The sequence below is a fragment of the Cydia strobilella genome, chromosome 23 (assembly GCF_947568885.1).
Source record: "Cydia strobilella chromosome 23, ilCydStro3.1, whole genome shotgun sequence".
NCBI classification, from domain to species: domain Eukaryota; kingdom Metazoa; phylum Arthropoda; class Insecta; order Lepidoptera; family Tortricidae; genus Cydia; species Cydia strobilella.
The window spans coordinates 6,499,010-6,522,128 of NC_086063.1; the positions used below are offsets into that span (position 1 = coordinate 6,499,010).

General features: G+C 35.9%; 1 protein-coding gene and 1 long non-coding RNA gene across 2 annotated transcripts in view; both read left to right on the forward strand.

Moving 5' to 3' along the window:
- Positions 1-23,119, forward strand: part of LOC134751913 (uncharacterized) — a 521,238-nt gene that overhangs the window by 314,736 nt on the left and 183,383 nt on the right. The gene's annotated exons all lie outside the window — the stretch shown is intronic.
- On the forward strand, positions 666-22,764 carry LOC134751882 (uncharacterized). Its single transcript, XM_063687426.1, has 4 exons — positions 666-817; positions 17,777-18,808; positions 18,875-19,344; positions 22,533-22,764. Exons 1-4 carry the CDS (start codon positions 814-816, stop codon positions 22,746-22,748), a joined length of 1,722 nt encoding a protein of 573 aa, XP_063543496.1. The 5' UTR covers positions 666-813; the 3' UTR covers positions 22,749-22,764.

Genomic DNA, 23,119 nt, shown 5'->3' on the forward strand with positions numbered 1-23,119 from the left:
CTAGTGTGAGTCATCCTTAAGGCTTACGTACCATTTTGACTATTTGCCACTGAACTTGCATCCTGCATAGTAATAATTACATGCAATTTTAAACCAAATGTTCCATAATAATTTAAGTTATGAAATTATTCAACTTATGATAGTATAAAACATTTCCATAAATTAGGTATAGGAGGTAATAGGTATAGGTAGGCTAGGTTCTTAATCTTAACAATAATGTATTTCCATACAGTAGGTATATGTATATAAGATCCAGCATAATACTTTTAAAATGTTAACAAGCCCAACACTACTCTATTTAGCCAGTTTAATAAAGGTAAACATTATTATGATATAATAAACCATTCCATTTAAAAAACAATCATAGACAAGATATCGTTGGATAAATCACTTGAATTAAAACTTAATGAAAGCTCAATCTTCCACTATTATCATGATACATCTTCACCACAATACTACGCAATCAAAATTTTTGTAACCATTGCTGGTTTTAATATACACACAGGTCTACGCTGTCATGTATAAGCAGCAATGTATAAGGTGTTATTCGATACTGTCAATGTTTACCACCACGCGATGCAGTTTAAAACGAAAATCGTTGCCTTGTAACCTGCCAGTTCGAAGTTTGAACTCAATCGAACGCTACGTTTGTTTTTTTATTTTATTATTTTTTTGTTTATATCGATGTGAAACAGCCAGGATTATATGGATAACTTATTTTTTATTAAGTTTAGTGGAAAGTGTGTTTGAAATCTTGGATATTGGGTTAGCTTTTTAGAGGAGTTCGTTTTTGGAAGCTTAGGATTTGCAAATATGCGTAAGTAATACATATTTATAATTAATTTTATTTCTTTTTTAATTATAAATTAATCATAAGAGGTATCACCGACATTCACCGAGGTTTTTATAAAAGTCATTGCTACCATCTGTATCAGAAAATAGATGTTTCGGTTTCGGCCGAAACTGAGTCTAAACCGAAATCTCCGTTTCGGTGAAAAATCCTGTTTCGGTCGGACACTACTTATTACTTGTCAATAAAGTATAATTCGTCCCCTGCCTGCCATACGGCTACATCTCAAAATTTATGACCATTGGAGATTCAATCTTAAGTAAAAATAATAGTTAAGTTTCCAATTATTAAAAATTTTGAGATGTGGGCGTATAGCAGGTAGGGGACGAATAAGGTTTCCAGTACGTCACGATATGATAAAATAGTCCATATAAAATTGTGACTTTAAAAACAAACGCAAGTCAAAAATGACATAAAAAAACAAAGAGGGGCGCAACTGGGGACCGGAGAGCTGGCAGTTACCTCGCTCAACGCAAGTTTAGGATAAAATAGTGACGATGGAATCTGGAATTAAATAATCAAGTTGAACATAATTTTCAATTTTTTTTTATTTGTCTAGTTTTTAGTTTTAGTTCTTAGTTTTTTAGTTTTTATGCGGTACTAACACTAGTAATAATATTATAATTTTTTGCTAACCATGTATGGACATTAGTCTGAAATAAATGTTTTTTTATATAATTTATTATAAAGAATTTAATTCTAAATTAGAAAAACTAAAGGAAAGTTTTAAACTAAAACAGTTTTGATCAAAAGGTTTGCAAAACTTGTTATAGACGTAGTTACGTAGTATTTATTTTTGCAGCTGTACTAAAATAAGAATAAACTTAAGGTTAATATGGTATTTTAATTACTCTAAATTAACAGGTACAATTCAGGGTAATGTTAGCTGCACCTATCTCAAATGCATGGTCAAGATAAAATCTTAATTACAAATTTCGCAACACGGAGGAAGTCTAACTTAAGGTCAATCTTGTTAAACTTTAATATACTTAAATTATATATTCATGAGATAACCGGTATAATTTCTTTCGTCTGCGTTGCAAGCTAAATTAGACTTAAGGCCGTTCCATCGGTTTTCCGCTGTCTTTGTCACATTTCGCAAGAAAGAACGGGAAAGAACATACGCGCCAAGTGTCAATTATGTTCTAATTTTGTCGGTTTTTATTTATTTTAAAAACGTTACCTTACAACATCGAAATTCTAAAGCTATGAAATTATTATTTATGTTAAGATTGTTTTTTCTTCTTTTTTTGTTTAACGTATCACATAATAAATAACCGAGTAAAGTAGGATTAAAAGTCCGAGTTAGAGGTTACTTTGGGAATTAATTGTATCGAGCGAAGTGTTATAATTCGTGTATCGGAAGCTATGTTGTTAAAGATAATATAGTCAAGAATTACATATATTTTTTCCACGTCTACGAATATCAACGCCTCTTAGAAAAACATGATCATATAAGGAGTTTTTTCGCCTTCTGGCTCAGGGAACCGCCTTAACGGCGCGATTCGGGAAATGAATTAGAGATTCACTAGATATGAAATAGTAAAGATATGTGACGTTCCACGGCAAAAGGTACCTTATGGCGGTATATTAATTGGAGCGGCGTTGATAATAGCGTAAGCGCCAACCGCCATAAGGTACCTTTACCGTGGACGTCACCTTGACTGTTTCATATCTATACTCTGATTTGTAATTAGATTCCAAAAAAGTCAAAAAACTAACCTCACTCACATCCTTTTTCTTTCGTAATAATGGAAAATATGTACAGAAGTAAACACAAATTTCTTTTTTACATACTCTAGCATTTAAAATAAATATAGATGTATACTTTTAGCTTTGTTTAGTTTCTTAAAACATACGGAAAAGAGAAAAAGTGAGGTTAGTTTTATGGAATCTAATTACAAATCAGAGTATAGTGAATCTCTAATTCATTTTCCGAATCGCTGTATTGTCTCGTTGAGTAGGGTACCTACCTATTAATTGCCTATTGAAAAGAAAAGTACAGTCAGCAGCGATTAAAACTTGTAACAAAAATGATTTTTTGACAAAAAAACAACTATTTAATATTTATTATTAAACAAGCAATATTTATTTATCAAAACTTCATTAGGTACACTCCTATTATTGGTGCAGGATTATCGAGCAATCATGTGAATCGTGACAACACTATTGTTCTTTTGTTTTTGTTATTTAAACATATTAATAGTTATTTACGATGCAAGTGCGGAAAAGAGGAAATTCGAAACGAGTGGCGATAAATTAAAACACGACTGCAGGGAGCTACCTATTCGCACCTGTATCTTTTTTTTTTTTTTTTTTTTAATCTGGTTTTTATGGAGGCTTTACACTTGTATCGTACAACGTTTTACAGTACATATGGCCCTTTAAACTTTCGAAATATGCACGAAAAATGCTCTTTACGCACTAGGGCGAGAAAGTTGCACCATATGTACTGTAAAATTAATTCGACATGTATATTGACACTTCCACACTGTTATGTCAATGTCTGTGCACTTTAGCTTCGAGTATGGCATATTTTTAATTGTTTTTCTATCTGAGAGAAGGGTGTTATCATCGTGGATACAGGTAAATAAATGTATTATGATTTGAAGGCATCAATTCAAATAGATATACCTTACCCAATCAACATCACCATTAAACGCGGGTAATGTTTTAACCATTACGTATTAAGTCGGTAAGTGTGATAACAGGTGCTTATACAGTATACACTCGGGTTAAGGACGTCCGCAAACCTGGCAATTTGTGCCATTTTCAACCAAAAGGGTACTTATTGTCGCTTGTCAGTAAGGCGCTATTTCCATATAGCTTCAATTAGAAATCAACCTTATCAACAAGCGACAATGTGGTACCGTTTGGTTGAAAATGTCACATTTATTTGTCGGAGGCTATCCGCTTTCCTTAACATTGTACACATCCTTGTGTACTTATTGCACAACTGCTCGACGTGCCCCTAGGCCTATATAAACTTATGTAATCTTTATCTTAGTCCTGTTTCGATATCTGTGGATTTCATTCGCCTACGTTAATATTCTGAGTTCCTATGCCTTAATACCTACTCTATTTTCACTTTTATATTATTATTTTAATAGCGAATCGACTTGTAGATCTCTTCACGTCTGGTGTTACCAAGAAATAACGCTTGCAATTTAATATTTGTCTAAATTTTGGGTCTAGAGAGAAAATCGCTTGTTTAACCTATAACATAAAATGCTATGAAAGTACCTATTATATTATTAAATAAGTGAAATTTCCGAACTTAGCGGTTTCACTCACGTATTTTTTTTTATACCACGACGGTGGCAAACAAGCATACGGCCCGCCTGATGGTAAGCAGGTCACGTATTTTTAGTCACTCGCGCGAGTTAGTTAAGTTAATATGTCTCACGATTATTTAAATTCGATTAAATGTAATACGTGTGTCTTTTTAATAATATTGCATTTAAAGTTAAATACAATTATAAATATTGACTGTATATTGATTGTGCTTGTTGCTAGGCCTATTTGAATAAAAAATATTTTGACTTTGACTTTGTACTCTTCACATATGTACTACGATACTAGATTGTACAAAAGTATTTACACCATAATAAAATAAAATAAAATATTGAAAAGTTATTCTAAAATTAAATATGACATGAACATTCTTTATAAACATATAAGTAATAAACAACAACATAAAGGTTCTAAGAACAAATAAAATTACTTAAACATAAACACAATAGTTAGCACGACTCAGTTAAAAATGTTACAAAACAACATCGACTAAAGGGGCCCACTGACTATCAGTCCGCCGGACGATATCGGCCTGTTGGTTAGAACAAAAATTTGACAGTTCCGAACAACTGACAGGCCGATATCGTCCGGCGGACTGATAGTCAGTGGGCCCTTTAAAGCGATTCACAAAAACCGGCCAAGTGCGAGTCGGACTCGCTTTCCAAGGGTTCCGTACATTACACAATTTAAACAATGTATTTTTTATGCGCAATGTCTTTACAAAACCCGTAGGGGTCGGATCAAAAACTAAGTTATTAAGTCCGACTCACGCTTGACTGCACATTTCTAATAGGTTTTCCGATGATCTATAGGTAAAGATTTATTTCGGAGATAAAGGGGGAATGGTAATTTTTTGCCTATTTTCTTGAATAAGTTCTAAACTGTTTGTCCTAAAATTATATAAAAAATATATTTGAGATTCTCACAATGAGCTCTTTCATTTTATATGTAACACGATATAGTTTGACAAACTTTATTTTTTAATTTTCTCATTTACCCCCCAAAAGTGGCCCCCGTGTTTAAAATTAATTTGTTTACGTTATATGTCCATCTTTGGGTCACAAACTTACAATTTAATTGGTCCATTCGTTTTGGAGAAAATAGGCTGTGACAGACGGACAGACAGACAGACAGACGCACGAGTGATCCCATAAGGGTTCCGTTTTTTCCTTTTGAGGTACGGAACCCTAAAAATGGCTACAGGGAGGCAGCAATACATAGAAATGAGATCGTATAGCTGCGTCGCCGTCAGTTACTGAATTAAGTAAGGTGTGTGAAGCGTTTAAAACCTAATTAAGTAGCTATTAGGTGCTAAAGTGGTTAGAAATCTCTAACAACATGAAACTTTATAAGTAAGATGAGTTATGATCGTAGAATTGGTTTTAATAGTTCCGTGCCTGGCTTGCGTGTAGTTCGTACTTATAATAGTATGTATGAATAATCATTCACCGGTCACGTATCTTCTCATTACTAATGTTGTTACAGAACTTATAACATTATAAGGTCATGTAGGGTAAAAGAAATAGTTTATTTTGTTTTAACAGTATGATGATTCCTTACAAGTGTTATTCTTGCCCAAGTGTTTCTACTTAATACTTATATTGTTATGTATACTTAAATAAGATTATTAGGTATGTAGTTTAATTAATAATTTACAATTCTGAATTCTGTTTTGACGAAACCTGAGGTGGATGATCTTTCTGTAATGTGACGAAGCCTGCGCTGTGAATCTGATGGTATGCCTTTTTTTGGTTAATAAAATTGTATATATACTTGGTCAAGCAAATCTTATCAGTAGAAAAAGGCGGAAAATTTAAAAAATGTAGGCGCTAAGGGTTATTTGTTCCATAGAAAATTAGAAATTCGCGCCTTTTTCTAATGACAAGATCTGCTTGACCAACAATTTTAACAATAATTTACATGAATTTTCACTTATGATAAATATGGTTAGCGTTTATATTGGGGCATTAAAATACCTATTTTGTTTGTGCTTTTTTTCTTATCACAGATTCTTCAAAACCAAATGTCACTACAGGATTTTAACATTATCATACATCACATCCCTTAAAGGGATAAGTTCGCCTTTGTACTGCCTATTCTGTGCAATATTTGTGTTCTGTGTTTTGTACAATAAAGAGTATATACATACATACATACATCCTATGATACGTATAACACACACAAACTAAACGCATCCTTCTGAATAAAACATCACAAATACTGGCTGAATACATAATCCCTTTGCTCGATTTGTAATTTAAAACAAGTGAAACCTATCCTTATTGGCCGGACCGGAAGAAATGGCGCCAAAACACGCGTTCCGTTGCGTCACATTACATAAAGCCGTGTCATCCGCGCTTTTGTGAAACGGAACGTATTCTTCTATTGAATTTAGTATGTGAATTAGGAAGTCTACTTTTATGTATGTTAGTGGTTAGTGATGTTTGAATGGTGAGCGATTTCGAGTTGTGTTTTACATTCCGGTCAAACAAGGTTTTTAATTTAGTATTAAATAAAAAACCGGCCAAGTGCGAGTCGGACTCGCGCACCGAGGGTTCCGTATTTTTTAGTATTTGTTGTTATAGCGGCAACAGAAATACATCATCTGTGAAAATTTCAACTGTCTAGCTATCACGGTTCATGAGATACAGCCTGGTGACATACAGACAGACAGACGGACAGACGGACAGCGAAGTCTTAGTAATAGGGTCCCGTTTTTACCCTTTGGGTACGGAACCCTAAAAATTAAACTGAGCGTTGTGCTGCACTTTAACTTTACAATGGTAGTGTTGGGTTAAAATCGAATTTCGTATAACATTTTTTATTATATTTCTTACATTAATAAAAATTCCTTAAACTTATGGGTATGTCCTTAAACTGCGTCCGGACCCGGATATGTCCTTAAACTACGTCCAAAAGAGAGGTATGGGCACTGTTAATGACATCTCGCTTTGTGTGGTAGGGCACAGGACAACGGATGTCATTCCAGATCTAGAGCAGAGCCCAACTAGGGAAGTACCTCCACCTTACAGAAAACCGCAGTCAAATAACACTAGACCCTACTCATAGCGTTGTGTTCCTGCCGATAATTAAGGTTGTCAGAGCTCAACGAGGGAGAGGAGTGTTAGGGTCGGCAACGCGCGTGTAATATCTCCGGTGTTGCAGGCGTCCATAGGCCACGGTAACTGCTTACCATCAGGCGGGCCGTATGCTTGATTGCCACCGACGTGGTATAAAAAATATAGTTTTTGATCATTAAATTTGCTTAAGAATCATCATTCAGAGAAGATCATTAATTTATTACAAAAAAGGCATGTGATATATAAGTATAAGTAGAATACAATATCTTTCTTTAGTATGCGAATTATAGTCATGCAAGTCCAAACGCGTTTGGAATATAATTGCTTATGTGATCTAATCTAATCCCAATAATGTTCTTTTAGTTGAGCCTGTTAAGTGCTAATGGCCTACCTACTTAACATGTTGCACTTTATACAGATAATGATTATACAATTTATAAGTTAATGCTCTCAGAAATGTATTATTAGTGTTAGAATAATAGTTAGACCAACAAAAGTCTGCAGAGATTTTAACTTCTATGAAATTATGACGTATAATAACACTGGCACTGCGTGTGCTGTCAAAATCTCTGCAGACTTTTCTTGGTCTAACTCTAGCTGAGCGAGTTTTTTTTTTCCCCACTAGGTACCATTGCTTTTCGTAACTTTTGTTTTTTGTTTAGTAATGTTTATATTGTCTCGGCCTTAAGCTTGTCAACAACAAAAACCAATAAGTATTCATTTCAAACTATAATTGCTTCTTACAATGTTTTGTCATATCCGTATTCGACATTATATCATTATATTCGAGGAAATATGATCACGTCGTGTTCCTATTGCTAGATGAATATATGAGCGACGGCGCTGAAGTTGTCACCAGTTTAAATGAACTCGGATACGCATCCAATGTGTAGACCGCCTAACGCCTAACAACTAGAGTCTGTGAGTAGAGTCTGTGTCTAGAGCTGTTAAGGGGTTAAGGTAACCCCTTTGTTTTTGTTGACCCAGGGGGAATCCCTTATGGATCCTATTCCGCTGGCCCGGGAGAAGCCCAGTGGGTATGTCCGACTCCCACGGACTTTTACCCCCTGGGGTATTCCGCCGCGCGCTTTGTAGACGGGGTTTCGGGAACTCTATTGTAGACGTCCGATACGCCTAAGATTACCCTGCACTAACTTGACATGCGACAGTGTGACGGGCGACGGGCGCCATCGCAGCGTCAAATTCATAGGAATCTGTGTTTATGATGAAGCTACCATTTTAATTGACTATCAAGATAATATTTTCAGACGGGAATAACCAAAGACTTGCTATTTAGTCTATAAGAATGGTTATTCTTATAGACTAAATAGCTTATTTCTAGACGATACAGTTATCCCATTTATCGAGACAATCTAAATACAGATTATTTTATTTATTACCTATATAGTTCATTGTAATAAATGTCTAGACTACGTGGATTGTTTTGATTATTGGCCTTGTATATTGTATCAATCATCAACGATCAACAGAACTCGCCTGTGCTCTGCAGCGATTCATTGTATCACGTCACGTTCATCCGAAGTTTTATTTTATATAAGTTCTTACTTATAACCGATTCACTTTTAACCGGTTTATACAACAATAGTTTTTGCTTGTTAAGTACATTGAACTATTATTACTAACGTATAGAACCGGCACAGAGAATCCGTATTTTGCGCCATGAGTTGCTGCCGTTTTGGCATCAAACCATAGAAGCGGAGCGCGAATCTCGCGACCTAAACGCGTAAGCGCCATGAATTTTACGACGCTTACGACGTTTTTGGTCGCGTGGTACAGGTTGTGACTTCTGATTGCGACAATTTCATGGTCTGGTATTTCGTCTCTCGTCTCTATAGTAATAATAACTCAGTGGTTAAGTACCTCTTATTTTTGAAGTTGATTAAATAGTTACATGATTGATTTTATGCGGCAATGGATAAATTACTACAACTGAGTGTCCTATAGTCTTAAACCGAGCCGTCAAGACATGGCTTCTGGAGTTGTAAGAAAATTAATTTTACTCTGACGGATTAAGCCTTTAGGCTTCGTTGCCACGAAAGAGACATATTATTTATTGTTTAGGCATGTGTGTCTACGATATAAACAATAAATAATGCTTGAACATAAGTGCCCCTGTGTTCAATCAACATATTAAAAGTTATATACTTAAGTATATGTAATTTAACGCGACTGAGTAAATAAGTATTCAAAGTTTAAGCCGTTTTAAGCTGTTACGCAGTTAGTTTCGTCCTTAAGGGGCCTACTGACTATCAGTCCGCCGGACGATATCGTCCTGTCAGTTATTCGGAACTGTCAAATTTTTGTTCTAACTGACAGGCCGATATCGTCCGGCGGACTGATAGTCAGTGGGCCCCTGAGTATTTTTTCATGTGAGTAAACGTAATACAGTACCGATGCATAATTTTTACATTTTTACATTGTGATTAGGAACGCTGTACCTTTAGTTTTAAACTTGATACCCTTTGCTAGACTTTTAGGTATGTTTAAACCCTGTCTTACAAACTAATCTGCTATTAACCAACGCCTACAGCTCGGCAAAATTCTAATACTAATTTCTGGTTTCAACACGTTACGTTCACTTCGTTAAGGGCATCGGGTTGAGATTCCTAACTTGTGACATAATTTGTACGATAATATACCTACTGCAATAAAAATAGGTCACTTTGTTTGCAAATTTCCGTAGAAGATGTCATTATTGTTGTTCTGTTATTTATCCATTTAGGTTCAAAAGGATTCTTCCTTTCTGTTGAAAAATGAAAAATGAAAAATAATTTATTTGGTTTACAATGTGCATTTAAATGGCAATAGGGTTGGAACCTTCTTTTAAGTATAAAATATGCTTGTGGCAGAAGGCCCCGCTCTTCCATAATTTGAAGGGGTACAACCAAATTTTATTTAAAATATTACAATATGTGCAATATGGTACTTATAATTTACTATAAGGCATGCTATAAATTAATTTATTCATACATTAAATTAACTTAAATTAACTTAATCTAGCGCGTATGTGTGTGTGGTGCGCGCGCGCGCGCGCGCGTGTGTGTGTGTGTGTGTGTGTGTGCGTGTGTGTGTGTGTGTGTGTGTGTGTGTGTGTGTGTGTGTGTGTGTGTGTGTGTGTGTGTGTGTGTGTGTGTGTGTGTGTGTGTGTGTGTGTGTGCTTGTGTGTATATTCTCAATTTATTACATGATACCTTCTATTTCGTTGTAGTTTAGGATATTTAACCATTCTATCACCTTTTTCTTACATTCATGTCGTTGTAAAGGATATATATCAATTCGTTCGTTTACAAAATTATATAATTTAGGAGATCGATAGTGATATTGTCTTTTTGCGAATTTAGAGTTTAATGATGGCACTGATGCAGCTTTACGCTTTCGTCTTGTAATCCTAGAGGTAGTTATGTACTTAATTGACGCATGCAGTTTTGTAACACATCTCAATACATAGAGTTTCCTTATAAATAGTAAGTTACATTCTTTATATAAGTTATCAGTAGGGTATCTGTAGGGTTTTGAAAACATAACTTTAAGCAGACACCTTTGCGCTCTTTCAACCTCCAGAAACTTGGTTTTAGTGGCTCCGCCCCATATGGGAACACAGTACGTTCTGTTAACCATAAAAACCATTTTTTTATATTGTTTTATCATTAAAATTGCATTACCTATCCTTATTATAAAAGCAACCGTAATAAAATGCGAGTTCCAGTTCGTCACGTTTTGGTTATACGTACGTGACGAGACACACTGGAAAAGTTACACACAAAAATCTAAAATACTGGAATGAATTCAATTGAAGAAAGTTATAAAAACGTCCCTATGTGAAAAGTTAAATTTTGATCTACACCTATACCTATAAACGCCGATGCCAAATGTCAACAGATAACTGAGTTTATTTTTGATTTATTTATAGAAAATGTGAGAAGTTGGGAACATTTTATTGTAGACATCATGAATACAAATAAAATAGTTATTAGGTATTATTATTCACAACGACGGGACTTAATCGTGTAAAATAAAATTTACCACCTACGTTTCTCGACCACGACCACGATTCACGACCACGGGGACAACGCCGTCCTCGAAACGCCGGCGGTAAATTTAAAACTTATTTTACGCGATTAAGTCCCGTCGTTGTGAATAATAACGAGTAAAAATCGTGAAAGTTTAAATCAGTGTTGAAACACAGTGTTAATAACTAAAGTTACTAGGTACACTAAACTGTAACATGCACAGCGATGCATAGAAAGTAACTTACGTTCTCGATAGCGTTATGTCAGGTAGCCACATAGGTAACAGAAGTAAACTGTTTGAACTGAGATAAAATCAACAAAAAGTGAGAGTAAGGTAACCGACGATCACGCAAGAGTTCAATATCACGCGTCAATGGTAAAACTCCCATACTTACGTGCAAGTACAGTTAGCAAGCAAAGCTGGCGCGGTTAAATATGGAAGCGGAACGCGCTTTTTTAAATTAAAGTATTTATTTATTTATTGATAAACACTAAGATTACTAGGGTTATCTGCATTTACTATAAGAAATATAAACGAATCTCATTATTTGTGAACAAAGTCGAAAAATTAAGGTTGGTACAATCGAACTATAATATCTGAGATATAAAAACATCTATAATTTTAAAGCTAATTAGAAACATGAAGTATTCATTCGTATAATTTCATTAATGCAACAAAAAAGTCCGCGTGTCGTCAAAATGGATACAAAAGGATCAGCCACGTTAATTTTCCTAAGAATGCTAAAAGCTAAATAAATTTGTATGGCGACAATTCTCAGTTCCGATACTAGGGGTCGAACAACCCGACAGATTTTAACCACGCATTCCTGAGGTCATAAGGAGTATAATGATAAAAAAATGTTATAATTTATAATACTGTTGGTCAAATTCGACAATCTTTTTTTGCGTGTGTGTGTTTTTTTGCACACAACACGTTATTTCTTTTTTTACATCTTGGCGAAAGAAAACACCGGCCAAGTGCGAGTCGGACTCGCGAACGAAGGGTTCCGTACCATTACGGAAAAAACAGCAAAAAAATCACGTTTGTTGTATGGGAGCCCCATTTAAATATTTATATTATTCTGTTTTTAGTATTTGTTGTTATAGCGGCAACAGAAATACATCATCTGTGAAAATTTCAACTGTCTAGCTATCACGGTTCATGAGATACAGCCTGATGACAGACAGACAGACAGACAGACAGACGGACAGACGGACAGACGGACGGACAGACGGACAGCGGAGTCTTAGTAATAGGGTCCCGTTTTTACCCTTTGGGTACGGAACCCTAAAAACATTACAACACAACAAATAAGTAGTTTTCTTTTTTTTTTACAGAAAAAATTGCGACTTTCCTTTCACACTTAAAAGTCTGTCAGTAGAAATTAGGAATATCTAAACCAAGTCACATAGTGAAAGCCTCGCAGCCAAAAAGGCGTTTTTCACTGAGTTATTACAGAATCAAATTTTCACAAGAATTGTATTGTCATTATCTTTATAACTAGACCTATTTCAGAAAACTGTGTATGACAATTTAGTCTCTAAATGCGGTCAAGAATGCACCTTTAAACTTTCGTATGCTTGGGAGCAGATCTGCTCTATATAAGTATATTCTTATGAAATATGAAGTTGTCAGCATACGAAAGTTTAAAGTCTGTCGGGTCAAGCCCACGGTGTATAATTCGGAAATACAAAGATACACGCGCTAATAAGCACCAACAATATTTTCGAACTGAAATAGATAACATACACCTAAAGAAAATGTGACCAACCGGTCCCTACCGGTCCACCGGTGTCGGAGAAAAAACAAAAAATAAAACAATTTAATTTGATTTGGTGGGCAAGAAAATAATTTGATTTGTTCCCTAGTTGAATATTCAAATCTAAACAGTTGTGAATATTACTTCACCAAGCAAGCGTCTAGACTTTCGTTGCTAATTGTACACACAATAATAAACTCCCATACAATACATACTCGTACATACGTTACATAACACAATGATAGTCGCACGACACTTTCGTCGGTTTTGCTGTGCGCACACGCCGCCGGTTTTTGTGAACCCGCTTAATTGGGACAAGGTTGGAATGAACTTTATGTTCAGAGATAATTAAATTCAATATACTTAAAAGCATTTTGTGCAACAGAATTGACGGGCCGTATGATATTAATAAAAAAAAACCGGACAAGTGCGAGTCTGACTCTCCCACCGAGGGTTCCGTGCTTTTTAGGGTTCCATACCCAAAGGGTAAAAACGGGACCCTATTACTAAGACTCCGCTGTCCGTCTGTCCGTCCGTCTGTCCGTCTGTCTGTCTGTCACCAGGCTGTATCTCATGAACCGTGATAGCTAGACAGTTGAAATTTTTACAGATGATGTATTTCTGTTGCCGCTATAACAACAAATACTAAAAACAGAATAATATAAATATTTAAATGGGGCTCCCATACAAAAACAACAAACGTAAATTTTTTGCTGTTTTCTTCCGTAATGGTACGGAACCCTTCGTGCGCGAGTCCGACTCGCACTTGGCCGGTTTTTAGTATTTGTTGTTATACATCATCTGTGGATTCGTAGATGTATCTGTATGTCTTTGTATATGTCTAAGTCTAACTAATAAAATACAATGCGTGCAAACACAGCATGAAGAAAATCTGAATCATCATTCGCCTGCCCTTATCCCATTCATTTGGGGTCGGCGCAGCATGTCTTTTTCTTCCATACCTCTCTCTCGCCCGTCATCTCATCACTCACTCGCATTCGTTTCATATCATTTCTTACACAGTTCATCCACCTTTTCCTCGGTTTTCCTCTCCCGATACTTCCCTCCACATTCATTCGTAGGTAATACCTTTCTCGTCACATGACTTTCATCCCTCCGCATTAAGGATGACTCACGTTAGACCGGGCCGTGTCCGGGCCGGAGCTTCCGGCGCTTACTTTTCTATGACATGACAGGTGATCACGTGATGATTTCCATAGAAAACGAAGCGCCGGAAGCTCCGGCCCGGACACGGCCCGGTCTAACATGAGTCACCCTTTACATGTCCGTACCACGCTAGACGATTCGCTCTAAAAAAAATGAAAAAAATCTGAATATCGACTGCAAATAAACCTTAATATGTTTTACCGTTCGTTTTATATACGTATGAGGCTAACATATGCGAAACACGTTCGGCCCAGATAGACAGACGGACGCACAACGGGTTTACTGTCGCTGTCGGCCGATAGTGAAAGTCTTGGTCAATGCGCTTGTGACGGAAACCACATGTTAACGTTTATTTGTTTATCTTAGGTACAAACTTACAACCTAGGACATAGTGCTAGTGTCTTAAGTTTGTTTCTAGCGCTTTTTTTGTTCACACACCACATTGTATACAACATTGGTATCAAACTAGAAATCCTTTTATTGCCATTATTACCTATTAACCTAAGGCCCAGCTATACAAATGAAAAATCCAAAATTTGCCACTGAAATATGAACCTATAGTGCAAGGAATAGTTGATTTTGATTTGTTTGAAAATTTAACGAAAACAGAATTGCAACTGTCCAATTGCAATTTAAAAGTTTAAGTTTGGGCTTAAAATGTTTAAATTACTTTACATCTAACTGAAGAAGTATAGGTAGGACCTTGGGCCTTAGGAGGATAACAATGCATATACATTTATATTTACGTGGGTCTTATCGTTGGCTGTCACAGACTTTTTTACCCAAAAGCTAACTGTACATTTTACACAAAAGCTGTAAATGACAATTATCATTAAAAAGTTAACACCATGTTGGCGTAGCAGCATGGGATATCAGTGACCTATTTATAAAAAACCAGCCAAGTGCGAGTCGGACTCGCGCATGAAGGGTTCCGTACCATTACGCGAAAAACGGCAAATCACGTTTGTTGTATGGGAGCCCCACTTAATTTATTTATTTTATTCTGTTTTTAGTATTTGTTATAGCGGCAACAGAAATAGATCCTGTGAAAATTTCAACTGTCTAGCTATCACGGTTCATGAAAGGGGTCCCTTTGTTTGACATAATCATTGAAAGTCATAATTTTGATTGTCTGATTATCATTAGTACATTTTTCTGAAACCGTTACTTTTCAGGATTTTCGTAAGGTTGTCCTATAGATAACTAGACTAACGAAAATGCGGACAAACAACACATTATGACTATCAGGCGTTTATTGAAACGCCTGAGTGAATGTATATTCATATTCATATTAAATTAATCATTGCTTTGCGTGTACAAAAAGATCTTATAATAATTATTATGTTTCAACATAACCCTGTAAGGGCACTGCAATAATATTACAAACTAATCAACTACTTAACTTAATAACACTATTAAATATGTCTACATGTAATGGCCAGCCGTATAAGGGTGGCAGAGAGCTCGACACGAGTAAATATTAAACATTATCTCAGAGTCTAGAATGTCTAGATATTCACTTACAGAGTAGAATCCTTTGTCTACGAGGTATGCCTTTATGTGGTTAGGTAGCTTATTAAAAATTCTAATTGACATTGGGTAGGGACCATTTTTATGAATTACTAATTTCGAGGAGATTTGGATCAAATTATTAGCGCTTTTACAAATTTACACAATACCGTGAGAATTCCAAGATTGCTATGCTATGCTACATGCAGTTGCATAATTTTGATATCACTATCATAAAAAGGTATAGCGCTTATTTTTTTACATGTTCATGCGACCAGCTGACGCTCTTTCCACCGCGATACAACCGGCTGACGATTTTTAAAAATCATAATAGCATCTTAACTATCATATCTGACGAGGTATCAAACGGGAGGCGATGACTAAATTTTTATTTTTATTTTATATGTTTCGGTGTCTGCCATTCCTCAACCCACTAACGGAGTTGCAGCTGACGTCCACTAGAATTCATTACGCATCGCCCTTAACCATTTCACGAGTTTCCGCCCGGGAGGCTATTAGAATTGAAATTTGTTCGTGACTCGCGGTCTATATATAAGTACGAGTAAAATAAAAAGATATTGACATTTTGGATAAATCTCTAGTTGAAATTTAAAGTATACCTAATACATCAGTAATCAGTATGACGCGTTGGGCGGACAGAATAACATCAGTGACAAACGCCACACTACAGGCTAGCATGCACTGGGCCCAAGACAGAGCGGCCTGGAGAGCACTGGTGAAGAGTGTCCACACTCGTCACGTCCCTCAGCCATGAGGTTACGACAAAGAAGAAGAAATCAGTATGAAGAGCAATGCCTGTGTCATATGACATACATTTTCCTAAATACACGGAGGAACTGGAGTGACTTACTTTTACATAACCAAGCCATTACCTCATTAATCATGTAACACGATCATGTGTTCATTCATAAATATCTATACACCCTTCAACCTTAAGTCGATGGATTAAGACCCAAAATTGTAGACAATTTTATGAGTGAAATACGGGGCCCGGGTCATGTGTGTGAAAGCTCATTTGCGGTATTTATGTATGATGTAATATTATATGATCGGTTTGACCTTCCTTCCGGTTGCTTAGACAAGAAAATATATGGATGTGTAACGCATTATGAATTAGAAGTCGTTATGCTGTCGTGACATTTGCAAATAAAAGCTATAGTAAAGCATTGAATATGGGACAAAGGTCACGTAATTTAGAGAGGCGAATGTAACAAATGATGAATTAATGGTATTACGCACAAGTAGATAGGCAAAGTTCCTACTCAATAGAGATAAACGTTCTTGGCTCTAACATGCCTACGTGTTGGTTGTGTGGCCTCTTTTCTTTACATTGCGACAACGACACATACCGTAACGTAAAATCAAAAAAGTTATTGAATAGGAAAAAACTTCCCGATTAAATAAATTAGTACCAACACTACCAACTAAGGTACTTACTTTGTTTCTATTTTCGGTTACTTAAAATCGGCCTTTTCACCTGTCCAATGTAAGACATTTTAGTAAAATAACAGACAGATGATAAAAAGCCGATAGCTTGATTAAAAAAAATATTATGTGTTCGATTATATAATTTGCCTGCCTGTAATCCTGGTATTCGTATTATGATCATATCATCATCCTATCATATCATCATATCATCATATCATCGATCCTGGGATACCGGAAACACTGATGCTCGAATTTGGCGGTTGAATATGTCACTAATGGGATTGCATTGGATATTAACATTTCTCCTAAACATTCTAATCCTAAATTGGACATCATCAAATCATCATTAAAACAGGAGAGGCTGGCAACCTATCTATCAGATGATAATTAATATAGTATCTATCTAGGTAAGTCTATAATCACGGTAAAATAAATGTGGGCATGAGTAAACATGGTTTCTATTCACAAAGATTCCTCCAAATACAGATCTGCTCACAAATATTTTAAGACACCTTCCTTCTTATTAGGTATTTGGATATCGACTGAATCAAACCTACATAGTACTTTAAACTTATCTTGGGTATCACTATTTTACAAACAGATTTTTTTAGTTATTATTTTTCTTTTTTTTTTCAGGTACAATGCCGCCTAACGTAATACTTACGCTACTTCTATTAATACCAGCAACCATATCAAGATCAGTAAAAACAAATGCGCGCCCAGTCCATGAAATCATTAACGAACAATCCCGAATAGACGAAAAGAAACTCACCAACCCAGGATTTCTACCCTATGGTAACCCTTTGGCAGGCAACTCTCAACAAAATGCTAGACTACATGCGCAGAATCAACAAGCTATGTTTAACGCAGAAAGAATCAGGCAACACAGAGCTCAAGTCCAAAGATGGACAAAAGCCCCAATACAAATGGACAGCTATATGAAAGCTTTCCACGAATCACAAGAGAGCCATCAACTAGCTTTAGAACAACAGCAAGCGAAGTTAAGAGACGCTAAAGTAGTAGCTACCACTCCTAAATCTAGGCAGACAGAGCAAAAGAGTAGAAGACAGGATAAAAGAGTAGAACCTAAAAGAGTTGAAAGAATCAGACTCCAAAGTCCAGAGCCTACGAAGATTACTAAAGCTGATGCGATTATAAAAGAGAGAAGCAGGAACCATAGGTCACATGGTTCACTAGATCTTCAATATCATCAATATCTTCAGCCAAAAAGATACCAGACTGTCTATGTTTCACCAGGACCTACTTATGATCAAGGAGTAACTATCAAACCTAATGGCAATGTTGGTCTGAAACACTATCAAGCTACGCATGAAAGTAAGTTGTATACAGAAGCTATACCAAGCACGGAGAAGCCTATTTATCCTAAGCAATATCATCAAATGCAAGAGTATCAATCTGCTCAAGATATTGATGCTTTAAAATCACTACTGAAAACGAATTCTAAAGATCAACAATTATCTGGGCTAAATGCTTTGATAGTGTCAGGAAATCAGAATAAAGAAGAAGAAGAAAAACATAATAATCTAGAGACGCCGATAGACCTATATTTCTATTTAAAAGGTGCTCCAAGCCCAAATCCAGCGCAGCAGTATGATCATACAAAATATGCCCAAATACCACAATATGCTAGCGCTTATATGCCTAAACCTGTAGTCGAGGATAATACGAAATATGCCCAAATACCACACTATGCTAGTGCCTATATGCCTGAACCCGTAGTCAAGGATCATACACCTATAACTGAGCAAGTAGATGATATTGAAGACCCTAATAAACACAGACCAAACCTTATCAGACCTTATGGAGTACAACCTATTGTAACCCCAGCGCCTGCTATACAAGATACAACCACAACTAAAAGCAGCAACTATTATAAAGTTGAAGTAGCCAGTCAAACTATTTCCTCAGGACTCAAGTATAGGGAACCGGATTATTATTTAAATGAAGATTCAGCTAAACCAAGTCATCAGGCATTACAATATGCTCAGCCACAATATCCACCGTCGCAATATGGGACACAGTATGCTGCGAGTGCTGCGACTCAGTATGCTGCGACCCAGTATGGAACACAGTCAGACGAGAGCGACCAAAGCGAAAGATATCTTCATCACAACGCGCAACACGCAGGAATCCAACATTTGACAGGAGATGGCACAGGAGTCTCTGCTTACGACGACGACAGTGTAAGTAATAAACCTTCTGAATCCCTCAAAAGAACAAGCAGATCAACCCTTGAAACTGCTCCCTTTCTTGTACCACAAATTACTAATTCTTCTGTTTCTGTAACTAACGATACAGCTCCTAAAGCAGAATCTCTTATCAGGCTAAATCCAAGAGGTAGACACCGCTTTAACGACATGTCAACATTCTTAATAACCCCAAAATTCCCTATAGGAGAAGCTACTGATTACACATATAGCGATTACGAGGATGATATTAGACCAAATCGTCCCAATAGACATAATCAAAGAGATTACGATGAAGACTACGAATACGATGACGATTTTGATTACGATTACGAACATATAAATAAAGATTCTCTATACAGCTTGCCGACGCAAAGTTACGCTCCTACCGTCGGTTATACGAATCCAAATAAATACAGGAAAAGATTTCCTGAAGTCCTGAAGTATGGTGTTCCTGAAACGTCATACGGTACACCATTAAATTTTGATACTTCTTCTTCTTACGGACCTCCAACTTACGGAACGCCAAGTTACAATCCTAGCCCAAGTTATTCTTTTACCAGTGGTCATAAATCACAACAATCCGAACCCCTTTACGTCTTATCCCAATCGCAGCTAAAAAACTTGATAGGACATCACAATTTGAACATTCAGCACTTGGATATTTTCCAAACTTCATCGCTTAAAATAAAACGCAAAAGACCGATGGGGCATAGAAAATATAAAAGACGGTATCCAGATAGCCACAGGCAAGCTAAAATAAAGAAAACTTTGCATAAAATACACAAAATTACGGGTCATTAACAACCTCAATTATTTAATTAATTACTAAATCCAATTGTTTAATCTTTATTACAATTATCGCATAGTACTTAATTGTATATGTTTGTGAAATATTATTAATTTAAAAGTTTTAAAACCACCTAGTTTGCATTTAAATAACTCCCAAAAACTGTCATTTTCATCGAACTGAATTTCATTTAAATATTTTTAACTTATTGTTTTAGAGATACATATTAATACCTAGGTACTTAGCGCTCTCTGATTATTAACATAGAATATTATTATGTTAGTCGTTAATCTAAGTATAAATAGTCATCAAAGCAAGACCATGAACTAAACACAACCAAGGTTTTTAAACATTCTCTATCGAACAGAACAAATAATAGCTAGGGTACTGCCGACCCATTCTCGCATTTAAACAAGCAGAAGATTATTATTTAACTAGCTTTTGCCCGCGACTTCGTCTGCGTGGAATTAGTAATTTGGGTACCTTAATTCTTAAACAAATCTGCTTTTTAATACATCCTTTTTTCACCCGCAAATTGGTCCACACTATACATTCCCACCCCATTTTTTACACCCTTAAGGGATGATTTCGGGGATAAAATTATTCTATATCCGTTCCCACAGCTCAAACTATCCCCATACCAAGTTTCATCTAAATCGGTTCAGCGGTTATTGATTCCCCATACAAATTTCCACCCCCTTGAGGGGTGAGTTCTGGGATAAAAAGTATCCTATGTCCTTCCCCGGGACTCAAACTATCTGTATACCAAATTTCAACTAAATCGGTTCAGCGGTTTAAGCGTGAAGAGGTAACACACAGACAGACTTTCGCATTTATAATATTAATATAGTATGGATTTATATAGTTTTAGGCGTTTGTTCTTATTTGTGTTTACAAAACATTCAATTTGAGCTTTTTCTTGTTACTTTAATTTAATATATTCTTGTGAGCGTGTTTTTTCTTGAAACTTAGTTTGTAATGCTGTAAATTCCATTTAGAGTTTATTAGATTTATTTATTTTGCAAGAAACCTAAGTAATTGTTATTGTTGATGAAGTTCTAGATTACTTTTTATGACATCATATCGTTTATGGCTGCATTAAACTTTTTGTAGATAATAATAATGATGATGATGAATCATGTAATCATAATCTAATCATTATAAACAATTAAACATACTTAAATACTGATGTGCATTTGTTGAATTAATTTTAATAAGTTATTTGATTTATTTTATATTTAAGCACGCGCGTTTATGTTAATTAAGTGTAATTAATAAATATGAGTTAATTTAGTTCATTTATTTATTTTGTTACCTTAATTTGTTTACATTGTTATTGTTACTCAGCCAATCGTAGATTGTACAACAAGGGCATAAAGCGACATTTATGCCTGAGTTATACATACTCTACTTTTCACTTCGATTGTGAGTAAAATATACAAAAAATATCCAATATTGTAGATTATTTTACCGTATTTATTCAAGACTAACCGAAGACCGGTCGGGCTGGCAGATTTTGGACTTTATTGCTAAGTCAATAAGGGTCGTAATAGATGATTTGACTTTATGCTCTACAAAATAATAAGCAACTTTATGTCGTCTACGCACGACTTAAAGTCGAACTTTACGAGCATGACAAGTGTAAAATTATTTCTAGGATTTGAACGTAATCATAAGTGAATACTTATAAACACAATAATACCTATATATTGCTGTTAATATGAACTTTTATTACGAGTAAGTAAATTATCTACGTGGAAAATTTTTAAAATCATAAAATCTTATATTTGAGTTTGGCAGTTTCGGAAGTTTTTAGGTGGGTTGAGATGATGTTGGTTTTTTTTCTCAGCTTGTGGATAGGTTTCGAACGTGATTCAAATACAGAATTAATAATAAAATTATTAAATGTTCTATATAATCGAATTTTATTATCTTTCTAGACGTCTTTAGTGAGCGTGTAATGAGTGATTTTGAGTGGTCACATGATAAAAGTTGTTTAATATGACCTATAAAGTCACTACACAGAGTATGGCTGCTTAAAATTTCACCCTGTATACGAGTAAAATGTAGCAGCACTTATTTCTATCTCTCCAGCGTACTACATTTTTATTCTCAATGGCGATTGTGCCCAATAATAAAATTTTATAGACAAAGCCCATCGCCTATAAGAATAAAACATAATGCCCATAACAGCCCGGTTTAGAATACCTCTTGACAAATATCCACGTGTAAATTCCATAATTCCACATGCCATCGAATTCTATTTAGCAAACAAACAAAGGAACGGAACGCCCTGGGAACGCCCCGGGCATCATTAGTATGTATTTAGTTTTTTGTAGATTTAAGCTGTACCTCCACACACATTTTAACCTCTCATATCCCCCTTTACTTCCAGCTCCATTACGCATCCAACTACGAGTTTGGCTACCGAGTTCGCGACCACCACAGCGGCAACGATTTTGGACACCAAGAGGCCAAACATGGCGAGAACACCAACGGAGCCTACCACGTGCTCCTGCCAGACGGACGGATGCAGAAGGTCCGGTACTCCGCTGGTCCGGAGGGCTTCCATGCTGATATCTCGTATGATCATTTGCAGTATAAACATTGAGTTTATACACAACATTAGATTATTGGACATACTCAAGTTAAGGGCTATATAGCCACACTAGCGTCTCCCGAGCGTCGGCGTCTAGTCAAATGGCTACGGTAGCGAAGTGAAGTCAGCGACGTCATAATGACGTCATTTATACGTATAAACGCTTCCTGGGTGGTCGACGCAACGTTGGCGCAACTGCGCAGCGACGACATTTTGCATAGCGCTGACGCTCAAAAGACGCTAGTGTGTGGTAGTTCTTACCCTTATTCTCATAAAGTCATAAAGGAATGATCCTTGTACCCGTGTGTGAAATGAGCTGTTAACTATGGTCCACAGGAGTGATAAAATTTTGTTATAAAATCTATGATCCAAGAATAAGTTGT